General features: G+C 38.1%; 1 protein-coding gene across 1 annotated transcript; it reads left to right on the top strand.

Annotated features, from left to right (window-relative positions):
* Nucleotides 1-2,763: 2,763 nt before the first annotated feature.
* Nucleotides 2,764-11,309, top strand: LOC134303373 (uncharacterized; the record flags this gene model as incomplete). Its single annotated transcript, XM_062988768.1, has 2 exons — nt 2,764-3,582; nt 11,271-11,309. Coding segments are annotated over 2 exons (858 nt in total), but the record flags the coding sequence as incomplete, so codon positions are not given.
* Between the last annotated feature and the right edge of the window lie 1,504 nt (nt 11,310-12,813).

Here is a 12,813-nt window from a genome sequence, read left to right as displayed (position 1 = left end):
AATGGACTGGTCAGGGAGGTACTAAGGTCTGGGTCTGTGGTGGTTGACTGAATGTTGTGGTGTTGAACAGAGGGAACTGCCAAGTCTAGTTCCTACTCTGGGAAGAGGCCTCAAACGGGGAGCGCCCAGTAGCAGAGCAGGTAAGGTAAGGTATGGGCGTTTTCCACCAAGACAAGGTGAGTTTTATTTTCAAAAACAACCTCATTATTTTACATGAGACTAAAATCTCTGCAGCTCCATGAGACCATGGACGCATTAACAGGTTCCCCAAACATCCTTATGAGAAAAAATACCTCGAAACTCAATGTCTTTAAAACTCAACACCACTCCCAGGACCCACTGACGTCCAGTTTTAAGGTACCGCTGCACAAATATTTTAGTAGAACCTCATTTAGGTGAGTTTCTTTAGGCTTAGATTGTATAAAACTATAAAGATAATGATCAGAGTAATTACACACACACACAATATAAAGTGAGATTTATGTTAAATGTGGAAGTTACCGTGTTCATTAAGTGTGTTGATGATTTGATGCTGTGTGTTCGTTTTGTGCTTGTATGTGTGTGTGTGTGTGGCCAGTCCAGTACCCGTATCCTCTTCTTCTGCAGCCACGCCTTTGTAACTGTGTGCAGCAGGTGGATTTGCATCATCTTGTTCAAGTCAAGTCAAGTCAAGGTTTATTTGTCAGATACATGGTCATACACACAGTACAACTAGCAGTGAAATGCTTTTGTGACTAATCCGCCACAGTAGTTGTCGGAGCAGTCGTGACGGCAGCCGACCTCACCGGCGCCATCTTTCGCAGAAACAAGAAATAATGAACATATTGGGAAAGAAGGGGATAAAAAAAACAGCAACCAGATTATGCTCCCTTTAGGAGCACATTATGGTAACACGAAAAAAAACAGCCCCATACAGCACACAAGCACATGTAAAAACATCACACAACTAGCCATGGGTTAGGGATGGGGGGATCGGAAAAGTAACCAACTACTGTACTGGTGGAATTAAGCTAAAATTGTTGAACCACCTCTTAAAAATCACATCATTATAAGTGCAGGAATGGATGTTTATTAACAAATGAAATAAAGTTGACCAGACAAAACATAAAATATGATCATATTTATTTTCCCCAAATTTAAAGATCAATATTATTTTGATCCTTAAAAATAAACTTCGGTTCATTGTATATATAATAACACAACAAATCTACCACCACAGACGCAGTGACCAGTTTAAACACTAGAGGGAGACATTAGATAAGTATTCAAGATAAGTAGTACCAGTAATAATAAATGCTAAATGTTTATATTATATAGAACCCTAATACCACTCTAATAATCTATAGAATAATAAATAATAAATGTTTATATTATATAGAACCCTAATACCACTCTAATAATCTATAGAATAATAAATAATCATTGTTTATATTATATAGAACTCTAATACCACTCTAATAATCTATAGAATAATAATCATTGTTTATATTATATAGAACTCTAATACCACTCTAATAATCTATAGAATAATAAATAATGATTGTTTATATTATATAGAACTCTAATACCACTCTAATAATCTATAGAATAATAAATAATGATTGTTTATATTATATAGAACTCTAATACCACTCTAATAATCTATAGAATATTAAATAATCATTGTTTATATTATGTAGAACTCTAATACCACTCTAATAATCTATAGAATAATAATCATTGTTTATATTATATAGAACTCTAATACCACTCTAATAATCTATAGAATAATAAATAATGATTGTTTATATTATATAGAACTCTAATACCACTCTAATAATCTATAGAATAATAAATAATCATTGTTTATATTATATAGAACCATAATCTCACTCTAATAATCTATATATTACACCACTAGTCTAAGAACAGTCCGGTGGTACACACGCTGAGACTGTAGCCTAGTTGTTTGTTTGTAGCCATTAGCTAAATAACTTTTTATATACGTATGTTTTAAACGTTAATCTTTTACGCGTAGTTGATATAGAGTGTTATTTTGTCTATCGTAAAAAAGCGCTTGTTTTTACGCTTGTTTACTAACGTAAATCCGTGCTTGTGAAAACTTCTGCTACCGGCATCCGAACGAAGCCGGTTTTAGTTTGTTTGTAATTCAGCACATAAACATTTTATTCATCCAGAGTTAAAACCGCTTTCTGTCCGCACGAAGCTCGTTTGTGTTTGTTTGTTTTTGTATTTTAGCGCTTAAACATATTTGCTTTGTGGAGAGTTAAAGCCGTTTTCTGTCAGTAGGAACCGCGTTCTGTTTGTTTTGTACACGAGCACATAAACACCGTTTTTCTTTAGAATTACAGCCGGTTTTGTCGGAAACAAAGCGCGTTTGTGTTGCTTGTTTTTGTATTTTAGCGCTTAAACATATTTGCTTTGTGGAGAGTTAAAGCCGTTTTCTGTCTGTAGGAACCGCGTTCTGTTTATTTGTTTTGTACACTAGCGCATAAACACCGTTTTCCTTTAGAATTACAGCCGGTTTGTCCGAACGAAGCGCGTTTGTGTTGTTAGGTTGTTTGTTTTTATATTCCAGCTCATCATCGCCTGTTTCGTCCGGAATTAAAGCCGTTTTTCTGTCACTACCAGCAGAAGTGCCGGTGAAATCAACATAAACATCAACTTCAACTCATCTTCTAAAGCTAAGTACATTTCTTTGTAAAAATGGCCCCAGCAGGAGCTTTATATCCCTGTATCGAGTGTAATATGTTCAGTTATTCCTTCTCCGTGTTTAGTGATAACTTTACATGTGATAAGTGTAGATTAGTTGTTAGTCTGACGGAGAAGATCTCAGTGTTAGAAGGGCGCATTCGGGCGTTAGAACAGACTACTACTAGTGAGTGCTTAGATTCAGCTGTAGCAGTCCCGAATGCCAGCAGTTCAGGTGTAGAACCCCAGACTCCGGCATTAGAGCCCTCACAGCGGGGCGACTGGGTGACGTCTCGGCGACATAGTCGTAGGGCAAAGCACCGACCATCTCAGTTGCACGTGTCCAACAGGTTTTCCCCACTCAGTGAGCCACCCGCTGAGAAGCCTGTTAATGTAAGTGCTCTGGTTATAGGAGATTCTCAGCTCCGACACGTGCGTATTGCAACCCCCATAGAGACACCAGCAACCATAGTCACTTGTATTCCGGGGGCCAGGGCGCCTGACATCAGAGCAAACCTGAAAGTGCTGGCTAATGCTAATCGTAGATTTTCGAAGATTGTTATCCACGTCGGCACTAATGATGTTCGTTTACGGCAGTCTGAGGTTACTAAGTGTAATGTTAAAGAGGTGTGTGAGTTAGCTAGGTCGATGTCTGAGGCAGTAGTGTGCTCTGGCCCCTTACCGATTCCACCCAGTGGCGAAACCTACAGCAGGTTGTTGTCGCTGAACCGCTGGATGTCTAAATGGTGCTCAGAAAACTCCATTGATTTTGTAGATAACTGGTCCACCTTTGAGGGAAGGCCTGGTCTTTTGAAGCGGGATGGTGTCCACCCCACGTGGGAGGGTGCTGCTCGCATTTCTTGCAGCATAGGCGACAGGCTTTACCACCGCGTTAGTGTAGCGGCAGATAGTGGTAAGTGACTATCCAGAGCCAAGACCAGGCAGCAGACAAACAGGCCTAACCAACTGTCTGCGAGTCGCCATCGGACGTCACCTGGAATCCTTAGGTCACAAACCATTGAGACTGTGTCTGTTTACCGTGGCAGGTGTAAGCCAAAACAATATCAAAAAGTATGTCATAATAATTTAATTACAGTTAATCTAAATGAACATGAAAACAATAGTAGAGCTAAACTAAAGTTAGGACTTCTAAACATCAGGTCACTTGCATGCAAAACAGTAATTGTAAATGAAATAATGACAGATAATTGTCTTACTGCACTTTGTTTAACCGAGACCTGGGCTAGACCTGATGAGTATCTAGGTTTAAATGAAGCATCTCCTCCGGGTTACAGTTATGAACATAAGCCACGTCTTAGTGGTCGTGGTGGAGGAATAGCTACAATTTATGATAAAGACATAGGTCTTACTGTAAAATCATCTCCCATAATAAACTCGTTTGAGGTTCTTATCACTGACATAACCAATAAATGTTCATCTGATAAAACTAGAATGTTTAAACTGGTTACTGTTTATCGACCCCCTGGTCCTTACTCAGAATTTCTTAACGAATTTGCCGATTTTATTTCTAAATTAGTCTTATCAACTAAGAAAGCTTTAATTGTTGGTGACTTTAATATTCATTATGAGGATAAGTGTAATCCACTCAAAATTGTGTTTGATTCTATTTTAGAATCTTTAGGCATCACCCAAAATGTAACAGGACCCACTCACCGCTGTAAACATACCTTAGATTTAATACTTACTTATGGTATAAACATAGACAACCTGGTAATTGTACCACAGAATGACTTAATATCTGATCACTCCCTACTAATTTATGAAGTGTCCCTGTCCAATAATATACAGCAACCAAATCGTTTTAAATGTAAGCGCACTATTACATCTGCAACTGCAGCAGCGTTCATAAACTGCCTACCAGAAATACCAAATATATCAGCATCAGAACCTAAAGAACTAGATCAGGCAACTCAAAACCTAGAGACCGTATTGTGCACAACCTTAGATAACGTAGCCCCACTCAAAACTAAATTGATTAGGGAGAAAAAACTTGCTCCTTGGTACAATGACCACACAAGCGCACTTAAACAAGCAGCACGGAAATTAGAACGCAAGTGGCGTCACACTACACTAGAGGTGTATAAGATTGCTTGGAAAGATGCTCTAACTGAGTATAAACATGCATTTATAAAAGCTAAATCTTTATATTATTCGTCCCTAATAGAGAAAAATAAAAACAATCCCAGATTCCTCTTTGAGACGGTGTCCAAATTAACTAAAAACGTCAATGAAACTGAATCTAATATACCGCCTAACTGTACCAGCGATGATTTTTTAAAATTCTTTAATGACAAGATAGAAAAAATACGACTTCAGAGTCAAAATGTGTCACTTGCCAATGTTAAGTATGGACTCACTCCGAGCAGCATTGGTGATAATAGTAACGAGTTAATCCAACTAAATTCCTTTAATCCAATCTCCCAAAATGAACTAACTGTGCTGATTAAATCATCTAAGTCATCATCGTGTATACTCGATCCTGTTCCAACTCGTTTACTTAAAGATTTACTCCCAGCTATTGTAGAGCCCCTGCTTACATTAATCAATGCATCCCTTAACCTTGGGTACGTACCTACATTGTTTAAAAGTGCCGTTATTAAACCCCTGATTAAAAAACCTAATCTTGATCCACATGTACTAGCTAATTATAGGCCAATTTCAAATCTTCCTTTTGTCTCTAAAATATTAGAAAAAGTCGTTTCCAAACAATTATGTTCTTATTTGAATGAAAATTGTATTCATGAGAAATTTCAATCAGGATTTAGACCCAATCATAGTACCGAAACCGCATTAATTAGAGTAGTTAACGAGTTGTTAATGTCTTCTGATAATGGATGTGTCTCTTTTCTTGTTCTATTAGACCTTAGCGCAGCGTTTGATACGGTCGATCAGAACATTTTACTGGAGAGGCTAGAAAATACAGTAGGTGTTAAAGGACTCACACTCTCTTGGTTTCAATCATATCTGACTGACCGCTCGCAATTTGTTTATGTAAATAATAAATGCTCGGAAACTACAAAAGTAAAGTGTGGTGTTCCACAGGGGTCGGTACTTGGACCTCTATTATTTACACTCTATATGCTTCCACTAGGTGAAATTATTCATAAACATGGCATAAAATTTCACTGCTATGCAGATGACACACAGCTGTATATATCAGCCAAACCAAATGATACTGACACAATCAGTAAGATAGAAGATTAAAGTGTAAACGACATAAAAAACTGGATGTCGTGTAATTTTCTTTTACTTAATTCAGATAAAACTGAGGTTTTACTTGTTGGCTCTAAAGCTGCAAGAGACAAGTTGTCTAACCTGGTGCTAAACCTAAACACTTTCTCTGTTACTCCCAGCCCAGATGTAAAAAACTTGGGTGTCACAATAGATTCAGATCTTTCCTTTGATACACACATTAATAATATTACTAGAGTTGCTTTCTATCATTTGCGTAATATCTCTAAAATAAGAAATATGCTATCTGTTAATGACGCTGAAAAACTGATCCATGCGTTTATAACTTCTCGGTTAGATGATTGTAATGCTCTTCTAACTGGATGCTCTGGTAGATCCATAAACAAACTCCAGTTAGTTCAAAATGCAGCAGCTCGAGTGCTAACTAGAACTAAAAAATTTGATCATATTACTCCTGTTCTATCATCTCTACACTGGCTGCCAGTTAAATTCCGCATTGATTACAAAATACTTTTACTATAGTTCCTAAAATTAAAAAGACCACAGCTGGTGGAAGAGCATTTTCTTATAAAGCTCCACAACTTTGGAATAATCTTCCTGCCTCTGTTCGGGATTCGGACACGTCTCAATGTTTAAGTCTAGACTGAAAACATATTTATTTTCTCAGGCTTTTGATTAAAATAGACAAAGGCGCAGAGCTTGGAGGTTCTTGGTTATAGAAACTTGTGGTGATCAGGGATGTTGGGTTGCTGTCGTTCTGCCTCTCTTATCCAATCACTCAGGTTTGATGATGGTGGGGAGATGGGCGCTGATGTCCTATGAAAGCCTTCATGACCTTGTTACCTGCTCGCTCTCCCTTTTAGTTATGCTGTAATAATTAGGGCTGCCGGAGTCTAAAACTCTCTGTAAAACTGTTTTACTCAACTAGCATTGTACATTATTAACTACATTCTTTGTTGTTTTACTCCAAAGGCATTCTGATGGAAACCTGTTTACCCGCCGAGGTTAAGGATTAAAGTCGAGACTGCCGTGACAACTATGCTGCTCGTGCCGGATGTGACGGGTCTGGAGTAATTGCACCAAGAATGACAAGAAATCACTACAGACTTTATTGAAGACTAGAGCGAAGAACAACTCTATTATTATTTATCTATTTATTACCAGTTATAACTTTTAGATAATTTAATTCTGTGTTTGTATGCTCTGTGTAAATCGTGTATTTATTTAAAGTATCCTCCAGGCCACCCAAGAAGGATGGGTCCTGCTGAGTCTGGTTCCTCTCAAGGTTTCTTCCTGTAATTTTATGGGAGTTTTTCCTGCCACAGTCGCCCTCGGCTTGCTCAACAGGGATTTTTGTATCTGTTGGTCCTGGATTTTGTGAAGTTGCTTTGAGACAATGTCTATTGTAAAAAGCGCTATATAAATAAAGTTGACTTGACTTGACTTGACTTTGCCTGTGCGATGATGCTAGTCTGCTCTTGGCCTGGTGTATTTTAGGAGCAGGTAAAATGGGGTTACAGTTCGGTTATGGTAGTTTAGTCCTAGACATTTTAATCATAAAGGATTTCATGCATCTACATTTACCATCAATACTCTCATTCACCTACTCATCTAAAACTTCATTCATTCAGTTCCATGGAGAGGTTCATGTTAAGTCTGGTTCCTCTCAACCGTGCTCTAGTTTGTCTATTAGGTTTCATACATGCATTACTCATGCATTTATTCAATCATCCATCTATTCTTTCTTTTATACACCAGTGTAGGTGGAACCAGGTGATTGTATTCTTCTCAGTATAAAAACTAACACACCTACCTGTGAGATACAGGAGGAGGATCAGAACCTGCTTCATCACTGATACGTTACTGATGAACTGGAGAAGTTTTACTGAACGTTCCACCTGAAATAAAATCACATTTAGAAGCAACATGAATAATCCCACCGTATAAAAACTGTAAATATCAGTAGTTAGTGAACGACAGAAACAGATCGAGTTTGTACTGAATGTTACCTGTATGTTGAGGAGAGAAGTAGGATGTCTTGATTCATCAGAGGTTCTTATGATCTCTGATCATTCCAGTCTCTCTTTCTCTAAATTAAAGTCTTTTCCACACTTCCTCATTACATCACTTCATTACATGATGCTGATTGGACAGCAGTGATTTCTATTTCCATTTTATCAACCTCCTCAGCAATTCAAATCAGCTCCTTGTGCTCTAATGGTAGATTTTCCTCTCACTCTTTACTCAGTTTTGTTTTGAAGTTTGTTTTCCATTCTAAACAGAATCCAACATCACTGTATCATCTACATATAATCATCCTGTTTCATCATATTTCATCCTGTGGGGTATTTATACAATTCCATTAATGTATACAATTATATGGATGTCAGAAAGGATGAAGCTGAGATATTTCATCTGTTATCTGCTCAACTTAATTTAATTTATTAATAAACATCCACTCCTGCATTTCAGCCCTGCAACACATTCCAAATAAAGTTGGGACGGGGGTAATTTAGGGCTAGTAATGAGGTGAAAACACTAAATAATGATGTGATTATAAACAGGTGATGTGAACAGGTGATTGTGATCATGGTTCGGTACAAAAGCAGCACCAGGAAAGGCTGAGAGTCTCTGATGAGTAAAGGTCAGAGAATCCAGTTTGTCCACAAATGTGAGAAAATGATTGAAATGTTTAAAAACAATGAACCTCAAAGAAAGATCAGAAGGGATTAGCATGTTCTCCCTCTACAGTGCAGAATATCATTAAACCATTTAAGGAATCAGGAGGAATTTCAGTGTGTAAGGGCGAGGACACAAACACGTGATGAAGGTTCCTCTCCGTCCTCATTTGGTTCTTTAGTGTGTGTTCTAGGTGATTAGTAGCTTCTCATTTACATCCCGGGTGTTTTGTTTTTTTATTAGTTCTGTATGGAAATCAGGGTGAGCAGGTTTTGTTTAATGTTTATCCCAAAAGAAAGAAGAGGAAGAAGAGCAGCTCGTTTAATGATTGTCTGATTGACCGTTTTATAATTGTTGGACTCCTGACCATGAGCTTGTTGAACATCTTCTTTTTTTTACTATTTATCTCGCTTTAGTGAAGTCTTCCACTAGTCCCTCCGCTGCTGGGGGTCCTGATTGGGTTTGAGGAGGGTGTATTAGCGTGCTCCTCACCACTTCAGACGTGTGCACAGTTCCAGAACAAAAACCCTTAATGTGCAAGTAAAGGCCGACAGTGGTGAGTAAATATATTACAAGAAGCCTTTAGAGAAACCAAACCCAACAGGAATCTCCGTCCTACCTGGGTGGCCTGAAGAAGAATTAGATTCAATTACAATTAGATGAAATAATATGTATCCCTCCCACCGGATACTCAGTTGACTTCCAAGGGCTAACAAAATCCAATATTACCCCCTTGTACTAATGGCATGGGAGAAACTCGGTGAGATCTACAAATAACGAAACTATCCTGCACAGAATGGCTCACTGCCTAAGGCTATGTTTGATATGGCCCGGTTCAAGAAAGTGACTACAATACTACTTGGTTCTCCCATGCACCCATACATTAATATTCATTCCCCTCCAAAAGGGATAAATCTAACACAACTTCACTTGTTAACATACAATTTAGGGAATAAGAAAGAAGAAAAAAATACAGTAAAACACAGTAAATATGGGAACAGAGAGGTTAACTTTAATGTTTTACTGTAAGTGGTAAAATGATTAAGGTAACCAATGCAGCAATTTTAAATCTGAAAAGAACAGGTACCCAATTTTAATGTGCACCAATGTAGACGGCAATATAAATCATCTAGCCAAGTTATAAGGGGCCAGAGCACACTACTGCCTCAGACATCGACCTAGCTAACTCACACACCTCTTTAACATTACACTTAATAACCTCAGACTGCCGTAAACGAACATCATTAGTGCCGACATGGATAACAATCTTCGAAAATCTACGATTAGCATTAGCCAGCACTTTCAGGTTTGCTCTGATGTCAGGCGCCCTGGCCCCCGGAATACAAGTGACTATGGTTGCTGGTGTCTCTATGGGGGTTGCAATACGCACGTGTCGGAGCTGAGAATCTCCTATAACCAGAGCACTTACATTAACAGGCTTCTCAGCGGGTGGCTCACTGAGTGGGGAAAACCTGTTGGACACGTGCAACTGAGACGGTCGGTGCTTTGCCCTACGACTATGTCACCGAGACGTCACCCAGTCGCCCCGCTGTGAGGGCTCTAATGCCGGAGTCTGGGGTTCTACACCTGAACTGCTGGCATTCGGGACTGCTACAGCTGAATCTAAGCCCTCACTAGTAGTAGTCTGTTCTAACGCCCGAATGCGCCCTTCTAACACTGAGATCTTCTCCGTCAGGCTAACAACTAATCTACACTTATCACATGTAAAGTTATCACTAAACACGGAGAAGGAATAACTGAACATATTACACTCGATACAGGGAAATAAAGCTCCTGCTGGGGCCATAATAACAGAGAAATGTACTTAGCTTTAGAAGATGAAGTTGATGTTTATGTTGATTTCACCGGCGCTTCTGCTGGTAGTCACAGAAAAACGGCTTTAATTCCGGACGAAACAGGCGATGATGAGCTGGAATACAAAAACCGACAACCAAACAAACACAAACGCGCTTCGTTCGGATAAACCGGCTGTAATTCTAAAGGAAAACGGTGTTTATGCGCTCGTGTACAAAACAAATAAACAGAACGCGGTTCCTACAGACAGAAAACGGTTTTAACTCTCCACAAAGCAAATATGTTTAAGCGCTAAAGTACAAAAACAAACAAACACAAACGCGCTTTGTTTCCGACAAAACCGGCTGTAATTCTAAAGGAAAACGGTGTTTATGTCACACAGAACCTTTTTCCTTTGTGTCTTTGTTGTTGTGATGACGCCCTTTCAGTCACGGCTGAGGTAAACTGAGTTCGGCTTCATAAAACATGATACGACCGATATCGTTACGAAATAAGTTTATTATTTGTGTCATTTAATGAAGTTATAATCGAGCGGCCTGCTCAAGTCCCGCTCCTCTTACATGGACATTTCCGCTGCAGTTCTGTTTATTTAAGCGGGAATGTTTACATTCATGTTTATTCATAATGTTGTTTTACTTTTTCTGTTTTAAAAGTGTATAAAACATGAACCAGAAGTTGGTTAGCATAGCTGTGTAATGAGTACAATATTTAAAAAGGGTTTTCACGTGTCTACATGATATGCATATAAATGTTTGTATTTTAATTTAATTATCACAATTAATTAGTTAATTTTTTATATAGTTTGCTTCTCTTCTTCCAGAAAAGTTTGGAAAACAATGTTTATTAGATTCAACTTTATTGTCATTGTGCAGAGTACAAGTACAGAGCCAAAGAAATACAGGAGCATCTAACCAGAAGTGCAAGATAGAGATTATTTAATTATTAAATAATTATTATATTATTATACAATACAGTTCAAGTGCAAAAGTGAGCAGATAAGTGAAATGCGGAGACACAAGTTAAAGAATAATAATCAGATAATGCTGATTGCACAGTGTAAAGACTAGTATATAAAACTGGTTAAAAATGGATAATGAATGAGGACAATATGTTATTGAACATCTTTAGTTTTAGATACAAAAGGAAACTGTACATATTCTACACTTCTTTTAATAATTACATAAAAAGTTAGAAAACAAAATGTGGAAATAAATTCTGTATCTATATAATCAGAATGAAGCATCCAGAACTTCCAGAATTACTTAAACATGATGTTCTTCAGTTGAAGGTACCATCTGCAGGTCGTAGCATGAAAATGATCAAATTAAAAGATTTGAATCACATCTTTCATTCACTACTCTAACAGCTTTAATCTTCTGGAACACATCTCCTCCTGGTTGCTCCCTCCACTTCAGTGTGATGTTCTGTTCCATCCCAAGTTCCTGCAGTTTCTGCAGGATCTGAGGAGCAGAAGATGATTGTGTTAGTAACTCGTGCAGGATGATGATTAATCTGATGGTAGAAGAAGATGATGATTACAGAACAGCCTGAGAATCAGAGCTTGATGGACTCTGAGGTTCTTGCTGCTGGACATGATCAGTAGAACCTTGTAGAGAATGAGACCCACCTTCTCCAGGAGAGCTGCCTTCACTGCAGGATCGTTCATGTTCTGATACGACTGAACCTTGAACCTCAGCATCTGGATCTGACCTGTTATAACTGTTCATAAACAAACAGAACAAAATTAAACTGATATTATAATAAAAAATAAAAAAAAAATCTAAAAATGAGAATTAAACTCACCTCTATAACAGTAGAAAGGTTTGAGGTCTGAGCACCGAGCATCAGCAGCCTGAAAATTAGATAAACAACCACAATCTTCACCTCCTTGCTGATTATCAGGTTGTCCAGGCATCCAGTTAATGTTGGTCGGGTTGGTCTGATCCAACCACTTACAGGTGATCCTGTGCAGACCAAACCAGGTATAGTCAGAGATCATTCCACCAAGAAGAGAGTTTTCAGTTGAATCTCTTGCGCTGGGCAGGTCGGTGTGATACAGTCTGCAGTAACTCTGAGCTTCAAACCAGGTCATCAAGGTGGGGATGTAAATGTACCTGCTGTTACCAGAGTTCCTCTCTGTCAGATTAAAAACACATTATTAATCCTCCAGTTCTCTTTAATTTAAATCCAGTTTATTTACAAGAACACACACAAAAACCCTTTAAATGATTTTATATTTAATTAGTTTAATGTGGGTTTTGTAAAAAGATATTTCATCTTTTATCTGCTCAACTTCATTTAATTTATTAATAAACATCCATTCTTGCATTTCAGACCTGGAACACATTCCAAAAAAAGTTGGGACGGGGTGATTTAATGCTAGTAATGAGTTGAATAAACTAACAATACAGAGTT

This window comes from Trichomycterus rosablanca, chromosome 2 (assembly GCF_030014385.1).
Source record: "Trichomycterus rosablanca isolate fTriRos1 chromosome 2, fTriRos1.hap1, whole genome shotgun sequence".
NCBI classification, from domain to species: Eukaryota; Metazoa; Chordata; class Actinopteri; order Siluriformes; family Trichomycteridae; genus Trichomycterus; species Trichomycterus rosablanca.
Note: the sequence above shows the minus strand (reverse complement) of the source record. Positions and strands in the feature narration are given on the sequence as shown.